Here is an 18804-nt window from a genome sequence, read left to right on the forward strand (position 1 = left end):
TAATAATAACAATAATGATAATAAAAGCAAGCAACCTGGGAGGCAGATGCTGTCCTTGTGCATGGTTTCTAGAGGAGGAAATGGTCCCAGAGGGTCACCCAGCTGGACAGCAGCTGAGTGGGGATTACATACCCAAGCCCGTGTCTGAGCCACTGAATTACACTGCCTCTCGTGAGGGGGCCTTGAACGCCAGGCCAGAGGTGTTGTACTACCCTGGGAGCAACGGGAAGCCATGGCAGGCTTTTGATCTCACCTACATTTTAGGACACGCCCAACTTCCTCAACTCTCCTACTCTACAGTCTGACATCCCTGGGTCCTCCTCAATATTCAGGAAGAATATCTTCATCTCAGCCAGTTTAGACCATTCCCTCTCCTCCCCACTACCGAGTTCCCCAGTCCTCTCTCCTCAGCACCCAGATAGCAAGTCAGCAGACAGCATGGGCTTAGAACAAGGAGGCCCATATTCCAGCTCACTTCTCTGGGCCTCAGTTTCCATCTGTTAAGTGAAAGAATGATGGAGAATCCAGCCCTGACCACTGAAAGGCTTTGAGAAGACTCAGATGAGGCAATGGGGGGTATTCCACAAAATGCCACCAGAATTAGTAACAGAGTCCTCATCATTATCACTCAGGACTCCCCAGAGGCTCTTTCCTTTCCCTGAGGAAGGCCCTGGCTATTATTTGATGCTCTTGCTGGTTCCCTTTCCACCCAGAAGGCCACATCAAGGTTTTCTCAGACACATCAACTGTGCCAAAAGCGTGTACTCTGGCAATCTAGTAACCATTTATTCCCCTATTTCTTGAGCATCTACTAAGTGCCCAGCCCCATGCCGCAGATGATAGCTTCCTGGCCTTCAGCCTCAGAGCCCTTTCCCACTTTATCATTCCTCTTCAAAGTCTTCCTTAATCCTGGACTCCTAGACGCTGCATTTTCTTCTGGTTCCACAGCTTGTTGCTGTTACCACCCAAGTGAGTATGTAGATAGTCTGCAGTAATTTTATTCACGCCGGGCAGTCAGTTCACTGAGGGCCTGGCCTGCCTCCCTTGTAGGAGTCTGAGCACATCTTAGCTGCGAGCCCCCATAGCTGTAATCCTCACCCATTCCACAGGGTGGCAGCAAAACCCTCTGGTCCCAGCCCTCCTCCCAGGAGACCCGCTTCCAAGCGGGGATCCAGCATCCAGAAGCTTCCTGGGCTGTAGGTAGGCCAGGCCGGGTGCAGAGGTCTGTCCCTTCAAGCTTACTTTCGTCTTTACCCCACTCTTCTTCCACTTGGGGTCACCTTGCCCTGCCCACCTCAATTTCTCTTCCTGTAACAGTGGGATCACTTGAACACAAACTGCATGCTTCCCCTATTACAAACTCACTGAGTCCTTTCAGCTTAAAAAAAAAAAAAAAAATTTATTATTTTAAACTTTTTAATTATTTTTTAAAAGATTTATTTATTTTAGAGAGCGAACGAGCCTGGGAGGGGCAGAGGGAGAGGGAGAGAATTTCTGGCAGACTCCCTGCTGAGTGCAGGGCCCCCACATGAGGCTTGATCTGAGGACCCTGAGATCATGACCTGAGCGGAAACCAAGAGTCAGACGCTCAAGGGTCTGAGCCATTCAGGTGCTTCCATCTGCTTTTTTTCTTTTTTTTTCAATGACAGATTATCAAAATGTAATTCATATACCATAGAACTCACCCATTACAGTGGGCAACTTAGTAGTTCTTAGTATATTCACAAGGCTGTGCAGCCATCATCACAATCAAATTTAAAATATTCTCATCACTCCAAAAAGAAACCCTGTGTCCGTTAGCACTCACTCCCCATTTTCCCCTAACCCCAGCCCTAGGCAACCACTTGATTCTTCTTGGTCTTTATGGATTTGCCTATTCTGGGCATTTCCTCCAATGGAACCATACGATATGTGGTCTTCTGTGGCTGGCTTCTTTCACTTAATGTCACATTTTCTGGGTTCCCCCATTCTACTGCTAAATAATATGCTAGCATATGGCTATACCACATTTTGTTTATCCATTCATCAGCTGGTGGACATTTATTTCTACTTTTTTATCACAGATCTTATAGCTATGAACATCGACGTATAAGTTTTTGTGTACACTATACACTGAGGAATGGAACTGCTGGGTCATCTAGTCACTATACGTCCAGCCTTTTGAGGAATGAGCACTGCTTTTCACAACGGCTGTACCATTTTACCCTCCCACGGGCAACGTATGAAGGTGTGGAGTTCGCCATATTCTCCACAACACTTAACAGTATGTGACTTTTTTTATTCTAGCTATGCCAGTGGGAACAGAGTGGTATCTCATTGGGGTTTTACCTTTTTTTTTTTAAGATTTTATTTATTTATTTGACAGACAGAGATAACAAGTAGGCAGAGAGGCAGGCAGAGAGAGAGAGGAGGAAGCAGGCTTCCCACTGAGCAGAGAGCCCGGGGCTTGATCCCAGGACCCTGAGATCATGACTGGAGCCGAAGGCAGAGGCCTAACCCACTGAGCCACCCAGGTGCCCTGGGGTTTTATTTCTTATTTATTTAATGTGCTATTGGCCATTTGCTTCTCTTCTTTGCAGAAATGTGTATTCCTTTTTTTAATTTTTATTTTTTTTTAAATATTAAGTAATCTCTGCACCCAATGTGGGGGTCAAACTAACGACCCCAAGATCAAGGACTGCATACTCTACCAACTAAGCCAGCCAGGTGCCCCACCTTTGCCCATTTTTAAATTGAGTTACTTGCCTTTTTATCATTGGGTTATTTTTATTGAGTTCTGAGTTCTTCATATATTCTAGATTCCAATCCCTTACCAGAGATATGACTTGCGAATATTTTCTCCCATCCTGTGCTTGCTTGTCTTGGTACTTTCTTGGTGGTGTCATTTGAAGCACCAAGTTTCTAATTTTGATGATGTTCAAATGTATCTATTTTTCCTTTTCTTAACTGTACCCCTGGCATTATGTCAATTTTTGCCTAATCCAAGTTTACAAATGCATACGTCTGTTTTCTTCTATGTGTTAGCTTTCACATTTAGGTTTTTGCTCACTTTTTAAAAGATTTTATTTATTTATTTGACCGAGAGAGCCAGAGAGAGCAAGCATGAGTGGGGGAGGGGCAGAGGGCGAGGGAGAAGCAGGCTTCCCACTAAACAAGGAGCCCGATGTGGCACTCCATCCCAGAACCCTCAGATCATGACCTGAGCCGAAGGCAGACACTTAATGACTGAGCCACCCAAACACCCTGGGTTTTGCTCCATTTAAATTTTGGTTTTTTTTTTTACATGGTGTGAGGAAGGGGTCCAAATGCATTCTTTTTCATGTGCATATCCACTTGTCCAATTGTTGAAAAGTCTCTTCTTCCCCATGAATGGTTTTGACACCCTTGCCAAAAATCAGTTTATATGTGAGGGTTTATTCCTCGGCTCTCAATTCTATCCCATTGGTCTCTTTGTCTTTCCTTATGTTAGTACCCCACAGTATTCATTACTGTAGTAAACCTTTGTAGTAAGCTTTGAAATCAGGAAGTGAGCCTCCCAACTTTGTTCTTCTTTGTTCCTTGTATTTCTTTCTTTTTTTTTTTTTTTAAAGATTTTATTTATTTATTTGACAGGCAGAGATCACAAGTAGGCAGAGAGGTAGGCAGATAGAGAGAGGAGGGGAAGCAGGCTCCCTGCTGAGCAGAGAGCCCGATGCGGGACCTGATCCCAGGACCCTGAGATCATGACCTGAGCTGAAAGCAGAGGCTTTAACCCACTGAGCCACCCAGGTGCCCCTGTTCCTTGTATTTCCACACTATTTTTAGGTTAGCTTCTCAGTTTCTATAAAGAAGCCAGCTGAGTCAACAACCCTTTGAGGTAGGAGCATCTTATCCCGATTTTACAGATGAGAAAACTGAGGCCTAAAGAAGTCAAGTCAGCTCCTCATAGTCGCGTGATTAGGAAATGGCTGAGCCCATTGTTGAGACCTCATCTGTCAAATGCCACCTGGGCCAGACCCCCACCTCAGCTGCAGGGGTTGCCACGCTTCTCACTAAGAGACAGAGCTCATCATTCTCAACAACAGTGCATAAGCTCTGGGCTACCTCCCGGGAGGCAAAAGGCTGTTTCTGGCCAGTGAGCCACCAGCTGGAGTTAGAGAAGGTCCCCCATAAGGTGGCACATGAGGAGAGCATGGCAGAGAAATCACTCCTTCTCCTGCGGCTCCAGTTCTCCCTACCCAAGCCGTAGCCCGAGTAACTGGGGGGCTTAGTCATGGGAGAGATGGCCCCAAACTTCCAGGCACAAAACTCCCCTGTTGTTTAGCCCAAGATGGTACCGTACTAGCCAGGGATTGGCCAAAGGGTTTGTCCTTTGTAGTTTCCCGACAGCGTCCCCAGCATCCCAGTTAGATGTCCTGTTCCTGCTTGCCTGTCTCCAATAGTTCCTGAGCGGGTCGTGGGGATACAAATTGTGTTGTGGGAAGCCAGATCATAAGGCAAGGAAGTAAGTGCAGGGACCTGCACAGCACAGGACGTGATAGGCATTCAGGGGAGAAGGAGCCCTGGGCTGTGGGCATTTTGGAGTGAGGGTCAGGGCCAGACCCTGCAGTGTGGCAGTGGGCACATGGCACAGGGTGACTATCTGTGTCCTTGGGAGATCCAAGTCCAGGGTACATCCCTCTTGAACCCAAGGAGCAAGGTCTTCCCCCTCTGGGCAACCTGGCTCCCTTGGGCCTTTTCTCCACCATTCCTCTCCTCTCCCCTTTCGTGCCCTGGGTGGCCCCAAGAGAGCCAGGGAAGCAACAGAGTTCTCAAATCAGACCCTATAAACCTCTTTGTGAGAGGGATGTGGGTCTAGATCTCCCCCTGTGTGACCTTGGCCTGTACCAGCTTTGGATGTTCCCACTCCTTCATTTACCATTTCCAATCCAGACCCCCCTTTCCCCGTCCTGAGCAAGACGACTCCCTGCCCCACCACCCTTTCTCTCCCTGTCCTTCCCTCTAGGCTCTGGAGCACAGTCCAGTTTTGAGGGTCTGAGTAGAAAGGGCTCCAGGCAGGGTGTAGCCATCCCAGGTCCCAGCCCTGGCCCTGCCTCTAACTTCCCTGTCCCCTTGAGCTTCTCCTGCCCTGAATCTGTCTCAGGAGAGAGACTGTGGTCCTTTCCAGTGCTGGCATTATGAACTCTACCAACCCAGGCTGGTGGGGCTCTTAGGCCCGAACCTGCCTCCTTGGCCCCTTTACTGCCTGTGGAGAGGGAGCAGGCCATGGTATTCACGGGGCCCCCCGTGGCCTCAGGACTGAACACCAGGATCCCTCTTCACTGACAGTAGGGATGTGACCCATAAACAGGGCTTGTGTAGGAGTCAGGAGCACCCCTGTCCTCCTGCAGCCCCAGCAGCAGCCCCTTCTGGCTGGGCCCTCTTGGGGATAGCTTCTTGCTCAGCCAGCCTCCCCCCCATGGTGTCCACATGTTCTCCACCTGTCCCCTGAAGGGGTCCTGTGATAGTTTTAGAACTGGTTCATAATGTTGACTGTACTCCCGTCGGATAGGGCTGGCCGCAGTGACTTCTAATGAATGGAGCAAGGCAGAAGTGACACCACGCGCAGTCCGTAGTTAGATTAGAAGTGATGACGCAGCTTTGGCCTGGCTCTCTTTAGTCCCCTGTCGTTGGACCCCAGCCACCATGCTTTGAGGACGCCCAGGCCACTTGGAGAGGCCACGTGGGGGTGTGGGGCCCATAGCCAGCACCAGCCACCTAACATGAGAGCCAGCGAGCCTTCAGAGGAGTCCAGCCCCAGGCTTCAAGCCGCCCGATGCCCAGTAAAGCAGACAACTCTCCTGCTGAGCCCCACCCAGACTGCAAATGTCCAACCAAAACAGATGTTAGATCAAGCCACTAAGTTGTGAGGTGGACTGTGACCGAGCATTAGACCACTGGAGCCAGTTGCAAGCCCAGGCGGTGGCTGCTTTCTGCCCCAGGACTGTGTGTGTGTATAGGGACCCGTGTCTTCAGCCTGAGGCCATGGGACTATTTGAGATCAGGAGCCAGATTCCAGGCAGGCACGCCCCCCCTCACCCCCCACTCCCAGCTTTGATGCCTATTTCTGCTAATCTTCCTAATTGGAACCCTGCTTCCCTTTACCTTAGCTTGGAACAGGCCCTGCCTGAATTTGCATGTGATTTGTATGCAATTTGCATACATCTCTGTGGGTCATACAGGGTGGTTTCTTAACATTTCCAGATGCCTCCCTGGGGAAGGTAGTAGCATCTTGGACTCTTGGAGGGAACAGAGACACTGGGGGTTCATCTCATCTACTCCCATCCCTGCAGGATCTGCTTGACCAGACGACAAACCCAGCACCTTCCCAGGCAGCCCTCGGATGGCTGGTGGTGTTGAAGAATTCCTGTGTTACAAAGTTCTGCGTTAAGAAAGGTAAGGTATTATGTTGCTATTTGGGCTTGGCTCTTTTCTCTGGGAAAATCAGGGCAAGTCATCCACTTCCCCCAGAGACTCAGGACAGGTACCATGGCGGCCTCAGGCTTCTTTTTCTCAGTTCAATGTCCACACACCATCACTGTTTCTGGCCTGACCTGCAGGCCTCTTCTACAAGTGCCAGGACAGGGACTTTTAAATGTTCTTTTAGGAGCAGAACCCTGTTTTCTCTCTCACGACCCTGAGGTCATGACCTGAGCCAAAATCAAGAGTTGGATGCTTAACTTACTGATCCCCCCAGGCACCCCCAGAACGCTGTTTTCAAATGAAATCTCACGAAGAGCCCAACATACAAGATACAAGTGGGGTTGTTCTTGTTGAGAATGAACAGGGAGAGTAGAATCTTCCTGCAGAGAGGCTCACCCCCAAACCCCTCGCCGCAGCTGGAGAAGCCCAGCTTGCAAACCACTGTCCTGGTTTGCTCCTTGCAAAATGGACCTCTGGGTACACAGCGCAGCCCTCTAGACCTGTGGAGATTCCCATTGGCCCTCCATTTGCACAGTAGAGGCAACACTGACATTCTAAGCAGTTGTATTGCACCACTGTCCTTTACGAGGCTTGAGGCCCACTGAGACCTCCAGATTTTTGTCAGCACAACCACCTTAAAGCCAAGTCTCTTTTGGCCTATCCTAAGCTTTGGCTCCAGACACCTGGCTTCAGGAGCCTGAACTGAGGAGCAGACAGGGAGGAATGGAGAGGCCTGGCCAGGAGTTATGGCTATATGGCCTGGAAAGAGTCACTACAGCCAGATCCTGCTCCTCAGTTGTAGCCTGGAGTCAAAAATAGTCCCTCTTGGGGGCACCTGGGTGGCTCAGTGGGTTAAGCCTCTGCCTTCCACTCAGGTCATGATCTCAGGGTCCTGGGATCGAGCCCTGTATCAGGCTCTCTGCTCAGCAGGGAGCCTGCTTCCCTCTCTCTCTCTGCCTGCCTCTCTGCCTACTTGTGATTTCTGTCAAATAATAAATAAATAAAATATTTTTTTAAAAAAAATAGTCCCTCCTGGTAGACAATGCATGAGCAGTACCTGGCTCAGTATGGAGGGACTGGTCTCAGATTCCTCACTGCCAGCTAAGGAGGTACAGAGCTGCAGTCAGAATATAGACCCTGGTACTGGGTGGCCTGATCCCGACACAATCTCTGGTCCTGCCGTAACTGGCTATGTGAGAGTTTAGACATTTCCTTTATTTCTCTTATCCTTTCTCAGTTTCATCATCTGTAAAATATGGTGATGGTAACTAGACTGTCTACTTCCCAGAAAGGTTGTGGGGACCCAAGGACACTCCCTCCATGTGGAGGCCAGGGTGCATGGTGCCTGTAAGTGGTACACAGGGAGCGGCTGTTATTCTGGGCTCTGGCCTTGGGAGGGTCAGCCTGCCCCACTATGGGCCACCCTAATCCCAGCACTCCCACCCTTCCCCAGGACCTGACACAGCCATCAAAAAACTCAAGGTTCACTTTGGCAACAGGACTTTATTCAGTCAAAATGAGTCGAGTGTGACAAAAGTCAGGTCAAGTCAGGCCAGGCGGTTCCAACCCCAGACCACTCTTCCCATGGGAGAAGGGGTTTTCAGGATGCTGGGGGTGCCGAGAGGCCAATGCAGGGACAGAGGGGGTACTGTGTGGGAGTTTTGAGGGCCTTTGGCACAGGCCCAGCATTTGGGAGAAGGGGCCGACTGCCCTTTCTGAATCCACACGGACATGACGCCAGTCTTCTAGGAAAACACCACAAATTCTATCTTCTTCATCTAATTAACTAAACTTGGGGGAGGAGGGTTCCCTAGAGGGTTAGGGATCAGGGACTTTATGGTCTAATCTCAGACTTAAGGAATACACTTATTATTTTTTTCTCCTTTAAAAAAAAGTTTTCCTTCTATTTAAAAAAATGAGTTAACCAAAAATAGGTCTTTGTTTCCTTTTTTTTCCCTTCCTACTTTAAGTATTTCAAAAAACACCACAACAGAAAAGAGAAACAAGAAGTCACAAGAACATAAATCTTTAAACACACCTTGTATAAAAATATCTTCCAGCCACATCTGCTGACAGTGGTTGTTCCACTGTCCAGGGGTTGGGTCAGGCCGGCTGTGTCCCATGGGTTAGGGGGCCAGGCCACGTCTGCCAGGGAGCCTCCCGACCCAACACCCACACACAGCGGTCACACACACAGAACATTCCAGAGGACAGCCTGCTCCAAGGGCTCTGGGGCCGGACGGGATAGGAGGCAGGCTTCAGGGCAACACCCCACCCTCGGAAGGCCCAGGCAGGGAGCCGGCTGTGGGGATCCCAGTCAAGGATCAGTTGGCCGAGAGGGTCGAAACCGGAGTGGGCGAGGAGACAGGGCGGAGCGGTGGCAGCAGCCTGCTGGATGATGTGTGGAGCGACAGACGTCAAGGAACACATTTCCTCTCATTTTTGGCTTTTTTTTTTTTTTTCCACATTTTCTTTGACTAATTCCATCTTTATTTCTGTAGGTCCTGAGAGGCCCACTGTTGGTGACTTAGCCTCTGGCCTCCTCTCTCGGGAAGGGGTAGAAGGTATCGGGCAGGAAGAGGAGCCAGGAGGAGGGTCCAGTGATACAACACAGGCCCGGAGAGCTGGCGAGCCTTGAGGTAGATGTTTTCTTTCACACCTGGAAATGGGGAAGTGCTTTTTTTTTTCTTTTCTTTTCTTTTTTTTTCAATTCTGGATAATAATCTGGGGAAGGAGAGGGGGTGCCCCTATAGGGGCTTGAGGTAGGAATGCATTTGGGGCTTTGTGGGGTGAGGGTGCTGAGGCCACAGCCCAGCTCCCTCAAGAACATTCATTCCGGCTGAGGTAGGTACTGAGAGCCAAATAGCAAAAATCCATCCTGAGAAAACAAGGTCGGTGGAGGGTGACAGTGCCAGGGGCCCAGCCACGGCAAGGGCGTGTTTTTGGAGTCTAATTCATCTTTCTTTCTTTCTTTCTTTTTTTTTTTTTTAAAGGAAAACATTAGTTCAGTTCCATGTCATGTGGATATGAGGCAGAGGTGAGCTGGGACATTAGTCCAAGGGAGAGGTTCCTGCAGGAACCCCTCCAGGTCCTGGGGGGGGGGATCCCTGCTGAGGCTACTTTTAGGTCTTGACCCCCTAAGGGTGTCAGGACAGAAATGCTGGGAAGCCCCATCCGAGTCCCACATGACAGGAGAAATCTTGCCTTTGACCTGAGAATGGGGGGTTGCCCCCTCCAGAGCCTGCCAGACACTGGCTACTGTCCCGAGCGAGCTGGCTGGGCAGCTGGTGCCATGGGAGGCCGGGTAGCCTGTCCTTCACCGAGGCGGCCATGGCATACATCCTGGGGTGGCAGGGAGGCTGCAGGGCCTGCGCTGGGGTCCTTGGCTTCTGACACCATCTCCTCCAGAAGGCTGAATCCCTCAAGTGGCAGCACAGAGAACTGGGTCTCCTCACACAGGGCAGGGTCCCCGGGATCCTGCTGGAGAAAGAGCCAGTCTGACCAGCATCAGCATGAGGGTCAGAGCCCAAAGCCCCCAGCCAGAGGGTCAGGCCCTGCCTCCAATCCCACTCGAGACTCTGGGCCACCCTGCCTGGTTCAGGCACTCAGAGAGCAGCACCGGCCCAAGCTCTGTACCTGGAGCTTAGCGAAGGCCAATGACCCTGGCTTATGAGCAAGGTGAAGGGAGGGCAGGACTGGGAGGTAGTCTGAACCTGGGATGGGCTCACTCACCATGGGTCTGGGGCCAGGTCTGGAGTCTGGCCGCCCCGCTGCCCCAGCTGGGGGGAACAGCTGTTCCAGTTCTTTCAAGTCCACACGCTTCTTATCTCGGCCCAGCTGGCCCTGCTCTCCCTGGCCCGCCCCATTCAGTGCCAGGATGCCAGGATCCCTTGGGCTCCGGGGGCCCTGAGGAGGGGAGAGCTGGTTTTCTACATCCTTACACAAGAGGACCCTAAGGGGTGAGCCAAGAATTAGGAGGAGGCTTTGGGGGGGAGCAAAAACAGAAGGCTGGACACAGTGAGCTCCAACTCTGCTTTCCCCTGCGCCAAGGCCTTCTCTGGGCTACCCCCACCCTCCTGCCTGGGACCCACCTGCCCCTTTGGCCGAACAGGAGGAAGAGGACACAGAAGATGATGCAGGTGACCCCGATGTGGATGCCGATGACAATGCCTGTGGTGGACGTCTGGTTACTGGGCTCCTCCTTCCGGCAGTCGCACGGTGGGCTCAGGGCTACGGGCAGGGGAAGGGAGGGAGCTGTGGCTCTCTGGCCCGAAGCCCCTGTGGACACCCAGCGTCTGGGCGCTCCTCCTTCCTCAGCTGTACCTGCCTCCATGTCTACATCCCCTTTGCCCTTGGGACCCCAGCCCAACCTTTTTTGGGGTCTCTTTATGAGTTACTGAGTACTAACTTTGTGCCCAATACTGGGAATAACACTTTTATACCATTGATGAAAGGACCATTTGATCCTTACCATGGCTTTATAAAGTCCCTGTTTTATAGAGGACAAAATTGGAGCTCAGAGAGGTTAAATAATTTGCCCACGGTCACACAGCTAGAATGTCATACCGTCGAATCTCAAACTCAGCTCTAGGCCCTTGTTCTCAAGGGCTCCATGTGCGGTTACACTCTCCCACCTTCCCAGTATCCCTGTCCCCTTCCTGCCCCCGCCCCTTCCCAGCGCCTGGCCTCCATTCCTGAGCACCACTTTTGAGCCCCGCAACCCCTCCCCAACCTACCTGTCCTCTCAGAGGCTCCCCTCAAGGACACGAAGCGGACTGTGGCATTGCCCTCCCCGTGCTGGTTGTAGGCAAGCAACTTCACCTCATACACTGTGGTGGGGTCTGAAGGAAAGGCAGTGCTGTGCTGAGTGACCTCCCCAGGCTCCAGTGGCAGCTCTGGTGCAGCAGGGCACCAGAGGTGACCCCCGCGCCCCACCTCCGGGCACCAGGCACTGCACTCCTGCCCGCTCCCCCAGCGCGGTCTGTGTCCGGCTCACCAAGCTGGCTGAGGTTGTAGGAGGAGGTGGTTGCAGGCAGCAGGATGGGGCCGGTGAAGGAGGCTCTGCTCGCTGGGCGGTAGAACAGCTTGAAGCCTCCCTCATGCTGGGCCAGCCGGGGCCAGGGCTCCCACAGCAGCTGCAGGGATGAGCTGCCCACGACCCGCACCGACAGCGGGGGAGGGGCGGGGGCTGAGGGCAGAGGAGGCTGAGATGTGAGGGGGTGGCCCCCTGGGACCCTGACCCCACGAGCCTAGCAGTTCCTCTCTGACCCAGGACCTCTGCTTGCTCAAGGACACCTTTACGTGAAATGGAAAAGGACGCCCCTTCCTCAGGTAGCCCCAGACCCCACTCCGCCTCGGGGCCAGGCTTCTGCTGGTGGAGCGGGGTGAGCAAGCTTGCATGCACTGTTGCTGATTCCTGGACTGGTAGTATGTGCGGCACCCAGGCCTCACCTTCGCCCAGGGTGCTGGTCAGCACAGGGGCAGAGGCGGAGCTGGCCCCCCTCGGCGTGTAGGCCTTGATGTAGAAGCTGTAGGCAGTGGAGGGCTCGAGGTCGCTCACCAGGTGCTGGAAGGTGCTCTTGCTGACTGCCTCCTGGTACTCCAGCTCCGGAGGGTCTGGGGAGGTGAAGGGGAGGGCAGAGTACGCCACGTGAGGGAGTCCTACCAGCACTTGTGAGATGAGGGCATCCAAGGTGCAGGGAGGACAAGGGAGGGAAGGGGTTGGGTCAGGACACTCAGGACTGAAAGGGATGATCAACAGGGACTAAAAAGAAGAGGCTACAGAGTTCCCACTCACCAGCAGCCTTCCTGATGTGCAGGACATAGCCAATAATCTCCTTGGTGTTGACCAGGGGTTCATTCCAGGACACGCGGACCTCAGTGGATGACACGGAGACCGCCTGTACATTGAGGGGGGGCCCAGGCAGCCCCTCAGCCCACAGCACGGTCAGCCTGGCACTGGCCTGGGAGGAGCCGGCACTGTTCTCGGCCACACACTGGTAGATGGCCTCGTCCTCAGGGCCAATTCCAGAAATTGTCAGAGTGCTGCAGGGGGAGGGAGAACCTTAGATCCCAGAGTATCCCTGAAGTCTGGCCAGAACACCCCATTTGAGAGATGGAGAAACTGAGCCCCTCCAGAAGGCAAAGAACTTGTCTGAGGTCCCTCTAAGTCAGGGGCAGACCTCGAACTCAAACCCAAGCCTCCGGATCCAATTTAGCTCTCTTTCCCCACAGGAGGGCAGAGCCTGCTCAGGTCATTCATCCAGGCCCCCTTCCCCGCATCTTTCCCTCCATCTTTCCCTGTTCTCACCCCACACACACACATGCCTGTTGTTGTTCTTGAGCCTGACGTGGCCTCCCGGCCCCAGCACCTGTCCGTTCTTCAACCATGTGACATGAGGGGGCGGCTCACCCTGGGCTTGGCAGGTGAACATGGCTGTGGTCCCAGCTGGCCTGGAGATGGACTGGGGGTGCTGGACAAACTCGGCTGGGGCTGGGGTGGGGGGCAGAGAGAAGTAGGAGCAGCCATGAGGGGTAGGTTGGACGGGGACAAGACAGCCGTGAGTGAGGGGATGGGGAGGGTAGAGGGACAGGGTGGGCTCGTGTTGCACAAGTGTCCAGTCAGATCCTTTGAGAACCCTCCAGGTGGGGCCCGCCCTCCACCCCCTGCCCAGGCTGCAGGAGATGACAAGACAAGCCCCACCTCAACTGGCCCCAGAGAGGCAGACCCAGGAGAAGACTCCATTTTAATGACTATTTAAAAGACTGACATTTATATCCGAAAGCAATCAAGCTGAGCTCCCTGTTCAGGAAATTGTTAAATAAATAAATGTGCTAATAGGTTTGGCTGCACCTCGAAGGCTGTAATGACGGGGAGATGGATGAGCCTCAGCACCAGCTCCCCTCGCCCCTACATGCAATATCCCCCCCTCCTCCAATCCCAGGCCTCCAGCTTCCATTAACACCCGAGAAATGAAATGCTCCATCACTTTCATTTGGACAGATTAACGGCACATGGAATGCTAAACAAACAGGCATTTAAGTTCCTAATTCCCCTATCTCCCACCCCTTCCCCAGCTCTCTGGGCGGCAACCACCCCAGAAAGCCCCCGAATTTGGGATCCCAGCCCAGTCCATGGGGACAGTTGAGCCCCAGCGCAGGAGGATGGACAGGAGAACGTGATCAGCTTCAGAGGCTGACACCCGCCCCTCCCCCTTTGCCCCCTCCCTTTGCATTGGAGACCAGCCGTGTGCGGGGCAGGAGCTAGGGTGTGAGTGTGAGAATGACAAACACCTGAGAGTGTGCAGGCAGGTGTGAGCGTGCAGGTGCCACATGTTTGTGAAGGAAAACAGGGACACGTGTGAAGAATACAGGGGTGTAGGAAGCAGGAGATTATAAAATGGGAATGACTGGCGGGGGGCGGGGGGCGGGGGATGGCATGGGCACCCAGAGAGGCAAGCAGGGGCCGATGACCTAGACAAGACCTGCATTCCCCTTCTCAGCACACGCTTTCCTGGACGAGAGGAGGGAGCTGCCTTTTGGCCTGGAGGCCTGGGGAGGGGCAGAGGCCAGGGTTGGGAGGTGTCCAGGGCCCCGAGCTTGGGCCAGGCTTGGTGATGAAGCCAGGAAGGAATGGGGCAGGAGGAGAGGGCTGTGGGGCCGGGGAGCTCCGTACCTTGTACCACCAGCCGGCCCTGCGCTGTTCTCCTCACCCGGGTGCCCGGCCTGTTGGCCGCGCAGACATAGACGCCGGAGTGCTGGACCGTCACGTCGGAGATGATAAGATTTCCAGTGCCCAGCACCTGGATGCCCTCCACCCCAATGGGGCGGCCATCTGGGGGTTGGAGGAAGAATGTGGAAGAGGACAAGTGAGGAATGGTCCAGATTGTTTGGCATTCCACCCGTGTTCCAGGGAGCCTTGATCTTTCACTTGGCACCCTTCCTCCCAAGCATCAAGGCATTGTGGAAGAAGCTGGAGCAGCCCTGAAAACTTGCCTAGCAGCAGAGACCTGGGCTCTAATTCTGGCATTTTCACCGATTCGCTGGCAACCTTCAAGTTCCTTCCCCTCAGGGAATTAAGTGGTTTGGATTAGATGGGCGTTTCCCAGCCTGGTTTGTCTCTCTTGAAAATAGTTCCGTGCTCAAATTTTTCATTCCACTTGTGGACTGTCACACTGCCCTTTAATATAAAGGCTCTGAGAAGTCCCACAGCAAAGGGACCTGGTTAAATCTGTTTCCCAAAGTCGTTAGACGTTAGACCACCAAGCCATTCTTTCCTCCCTGTATGCTTTGGGAAATGTTGGACCAGATGGTCCTTGCAGTGCCTATGGGCTCCTCCTAATGGTGAGGCCACTCTTTCCAGCCTCTCCCAGGGACTGGGCCCTCCCCCCACCCAAGGATCAGATTAGCACAGTCAGAATGCAAGGAGACAGCTCCCCATTCAGGCGCTGAAGTGGTGAAATCTACTCCATTATCCTGCCTGCTGCCCCCTCCTTCCCCGATCACTCAGCTGCTACAATGTGGCACAGTCTCCTTGTGAATGCGACCCCACCCCATCCCCTCCAGACTCTCCTTCCCCTAGTGACCTTTCCGCTCAGACAATGTGGGCCCATCTGCACCCTTTCATTTCTCTCCTTCAGCTGCCTAGGGATTTAGGCTGGGGATTTAGGGGGCCAGGCTAGAGACTGGGGGGCCCGGAGACAGGGTGTGACAACTGGCTGAGATTTTGAGGGGTCTGGAGTAGCACTGCTGGGGAGTACAGCCACGGGAATGCGGGCAGGACCACGCAGGAGGGAAAGGAACCTGGGGGAAGGAGAGCTGCCGAGGGTTTCTGGAGAGCCCGATGCCAGCAAGGCAGGACTGGCCCAACTGGATGAGGTAACCCAGGGAGCTAAGCCATCCACGCAGGGGGAGGGAGAATGTTGTGGGCAAGCCCACCTCCCCAGTCCTGCCAAGCAGAGGGAAGCTTACCCCTCCATAAAGCCCCAGAGAGCACAGACCCCCATGGAGAACAAACAGGATTCAAAGTCCCCCCCACAGCTGGGTGATGAGACTGGCCTCCTAGGGGGTGGGACAGGGGTGGGAGAGGCAGGGGCTGTAGGACAAGGCTCACCCAGGCGGCTCCAGGACACAATGGGGCGCGGGTTGCCCGTGGCGACACACTCAAGCACAGCGGTCTGGTGCACTGTCAGGGTGAGGTTCTCAGGCCCCACGAGAATCACTGGCTCCTTGTAGGCCCCAGAGCCCGAGCCTGGCAGGAAGAGGCCATGTTTTTTAACTTCAGCTATGACCCTTCCCACCTTATCCTGCCCACAACCCAGAACACGTGGAGTGGGGAACAAGATCCAGCCCAGACACCAGGTCCTATGGGCCAGAGAGGGATGCTAGGGGTCCTGGGGCCTTGCACACCTCCATCCCACTGCTCCAGTCCCTGCAGGGCCCTCTAGCAATGGGAGAGCCCTGGGGTGAGCAAAGGAAGGGCTTCCCCAGGGAGAGCTGAGCCAGAGAGCGGGCTGCATTCCTCCTGAACCCACACCCCAGGGAGCATCGGGCTGTGAGTGGAGAAGGTCTCCAGGGCTCAGCTGAACAGGGATTGACCTGAGAGTGAGAAGTCAGGGGGCTGGTGAGGGGCAGAACTAGTCAGAGCAAAAGACCCTCACCTGACACGGTGAGCCTGGCCCCGTGGCTGACCCGGACACTGGCAATATTCGAGGCCACACAGTGGAAGACACCGCTGTCCTCAGCCCGAAGTCCTGTGATCTGCAGGACCCCCTTGGGCAGCAATGTGTACCTGTTTTGAGGAGGGAGGCACAGCTGACCACCAGCACAACCATGGGTACCATCAGTCACAGGGACACTGACATCACAGACACTGCTCGGTCCCCAGGCGCTGTCTCAAAGTCACCGTCATCCTCACAGACACACAGTGGGACTCTCGCGCCAGCCTTGACAACAACCACGCATAGTCCTCATGGATCAATCGACCAGCCTTGAATCTGGGCCGTGCTGGCCACCCAGACACTTGATCTCAACATGGCTGCAGAAGCACCACCCTGGAGGCTGCCCGCCTCTCCGTCTTCCCTCCAGTTCTCCCACGAATACCTTACCTCTCGTTGTCCGTGTCAATGGGGACTCTGTTCTTCTCCCACGTGATCAGGGGTTTGGGAAGCCCATGGATTTGGCACTGGAAGCGGGCCACACCACCCTCCTCTCCCACGGTGGCCTGGGGATGCACGTGGAAGTCCGACATGGCTGGTGAAAAGGAAGGACGTGTGTATGGAAGAGGCACACTGCTGAGGGGCCAGGGGCAGAGGGGTGGGGGGGGTCACAGTCCCATGTTCTGGAGCCTTGGACCTCACCGCCCCCGCACCCCGGGGAGGGGGGCTGGGAGTTTTCCTGGAGCTGGCAGACACGGGGCAAAGGCTTGGGGCAGGGAGGACACACGATCACTGACCCTGCCTCCCATCAGAAGAGGCATCTCCCCTGGTATATGGCTGGGACATGCTGAGAAAGGTCTGGACAAAGTGTCAGACAACAAGCCTCTAACAAGGAGATCTTGGGCTGGTGATCCACAAAGTCCCTGTTCCCAAGTCCTACTCCCACTGTTTCAGCTGCTTTCAGATGTATCTTTATGAACTCCCCCTAAGGCATCAAAGGCCTGGGTATTATGCTGCCTGGTTTACAGAATAGGAAATGGAGGTCCAGAGAGGGGAAGTGGTTAGTCCCACGGTGCCCAGCGGGGACACCAGTCATCAGACCCTGCTTACCAGCACCCAGCAGCCCCCCCCTTTTTTTTGCCTTTCCTCAGCAGCCCCATCCCCAGCTCTGGATCCACAGCGTCAGGATGCACCCCAAGAGGGTGAGAGGGTGGTATATCCATCCAAGGTGACAGCCTCTCAGAATACTGTCAGACCTACAATCTGCATTTCAATGTGTCATAAATATTCAGGGACTCCCCTCCCCACCTTTTGGGGATCTGAACTGCTTGAACTCTGGTCTGAAGAGGCTGGGCCAGAGAGGCTATGGTGCACCCCCCCCCCACACCCCACTTTTAGGCTAGTTAAGTGTCCCTACCCACCCTCATTCCCACCCATCCCCCACCCACCCCCCATCCGGCAGCCCAGGGAAGGTGCCCCTCCCACGCGGGTTCCCAGCTTCAGCACTGGGGCTGCAATTTCATTAAAATCCACTTTGCTTCAAGTGCGGGAAGGCAGCTCACCATCTGTCCAGACAGGCAGCCCCTCCCCTCCGGCACTCCATCAACTGGGACAGTTGTCCCCTCCCAGAAGGAGCCCTCCCCTGACAGCAGCAGCACTGAGGGCACTGGAGCCCATCCTGGTTCCTACCCCTGGCTCCCTGGTGAGGGTGGGCACACCCCATCTCAGGTCCCCTCAACCCCCTGGCTTGTTCTGGACTCCAGGGCAGCCCCCAAAGGCTGAGCCTTTGTGCCCTTCTTCTCAGAGTCTCTGGGGACTGACTCTTCTGAGGCGCATTCTCCAACTCATTTGCATGCGGTTCATTAAATATAAACATGCATAAACCCCCGCCTGGCCTCCTCCTCCTCCTCAGTCGTGGCCTCCTGGGAGTGCAGCTGATGGGTGTGAGCAGCTCCTTGTACACGTGTGCAGGGCTGTGTTTTCTGGGAGGACATGGCTGCCCACATATCTGGTCAGCGTGTCCAGGATATGCGTGGGGGTTTTGTAGATCTCAGCTCCCATGTCCCTAAAGTGTGCTTGGGGGAGGGGGCCCTGTCGGAGCAGGAGGTGGGGGCAAGTACCCTGCTGGTGTCCCCATCAGACTTGGTGAGAGGGTCCCTAGAGAGCACTGTGAGGTCAGCTTGCCCTGTCTCGGGCCAAAGACTGTGTTTGGTCAGTCCTGGGGCTTGCGACAGGGGGGCTGAGGCCCTGCTGGGTACCCTCTACCACCTCTAGGCCTCAGCCTCCAGGAGGGCAGGGCTGGACATGGGCCTCGAGCGTGGAGAGGGCACCCAGGCTCCTGACTTGGCTGCCTGTACGCCCAGGGCTCTGCCCATTCAGGAGCCAGGGAGCAGCGTGCCCCCTCCTCGCTCCAGCTGGAGAGGAGCTCCAAGTCCCCCAGGGATCTGGGGCGGGGCCTGATGGCTCTGCTGACTACAGATGCCGGCTTATTAAGGAACCGGCTCCTTTTGTGTTGCTAGCCCCAGCCTGGGCTCCCTGGGGGCGCCTGGAGTGAGAAGCCAGGGAGGAGAGGACTAGGGCTAGAGCTGCTGCTTCACAGGGCGCTGGGGATGGAGAAAAATCTGGCCTCCACCGTCTCACCCCTTCCTCCTCCCCCCAAAACCAAACAAGGACAACAGCACGGGCTGAGTATGTGGCGGAGGAAAGC

At 54.4% G+C, this 18804-nt stretch overlaps 1 protein-coding gene across 12 annotated transcripts in view; it reads right to left on the bottom strand.

The window, feature by feature from the left end:
• Nucleotides 1-8403: 8403 nt before the first annotated feature.
• The window catches only part of IGDCC3 (immunoglobulin superfamily DCC subclass member 3), a 42571-nt gene continuing 32170 nt past the window's right edge, over nucleotides 8404-18804 (bottom strand). For 6 of the 12 annotated variants that reach the window (XM_032342883.1, XM_032342887.1, XM_032342888.1 and 3 more), the window contains 12 exons: nucleotides 16548-16692; nucleotides 16101-16231; nucleotides 15554-15691; nucleotides 14117-14275; nucleotides 12769-12934; nucleotides 12239-12486; nucleotides 11893-12057; nucleotides 11438-11629; nucleotides 11178-11282; nucleotides 10533-10671; nucleotides 9646-9918; nucleotides 8404-9100 (listed from right to left, as the gene is read on the bottom strand). In XM_032342883.1, coding sequence (XP_032198774.1) covers nucleotides 8878-9100; nucleotides 9646-9918; nucleotides 10533-10671; nucleotides 11178-11282; nucleotides 11438-11629; nucleotides 11893-12057; nucleotides 12239-12486; nucleotides 12769-12934; nucleotides 14117-14275; nucleotides 15554-15691; nucleotides 16101-16231; nucleotides 16548-16692 — 2084 coding nt within the window. In that variant the 3' untranslated portion in view covers nucleotides 8404-8877. Of the gene's footprint in view, nucleotides 9101-9139; nucleotides 9922-10173; nucleotides 10394-10532; nucleotides 10672-11177; nucleotides 11283-11437; nucleotides 11630-11892; nucleotides 12058-12238; nucleotides 12487-12768; nucleotides 12935-14116; nucleotides 14276-15553; nucleotides 15692-16100; nucleotides 16232-16547; nucleotides 16693-17659; nucleotides 18654-18804 lie in introns of those variants that run through there. The other 6 variants (XM_032342893.1, XR_004285710.1, XM_032342886.1 and 3 more) reach the window with 6 other exon arrangements.

This window comes from Mustela erminea, chromosome 5 (assembly GCF_009829155.1).
Source record: "Mustela erminea isolate mMusErm1 chromosome 5, mMusErm1.Pri, whole genome shotgun sequence".
Lineage (NCBI taxonomy): Eukaryota > Metazoa > Chordata > Mammalia > Carnivora > Mustelidae > Mustela > Mustela erminea.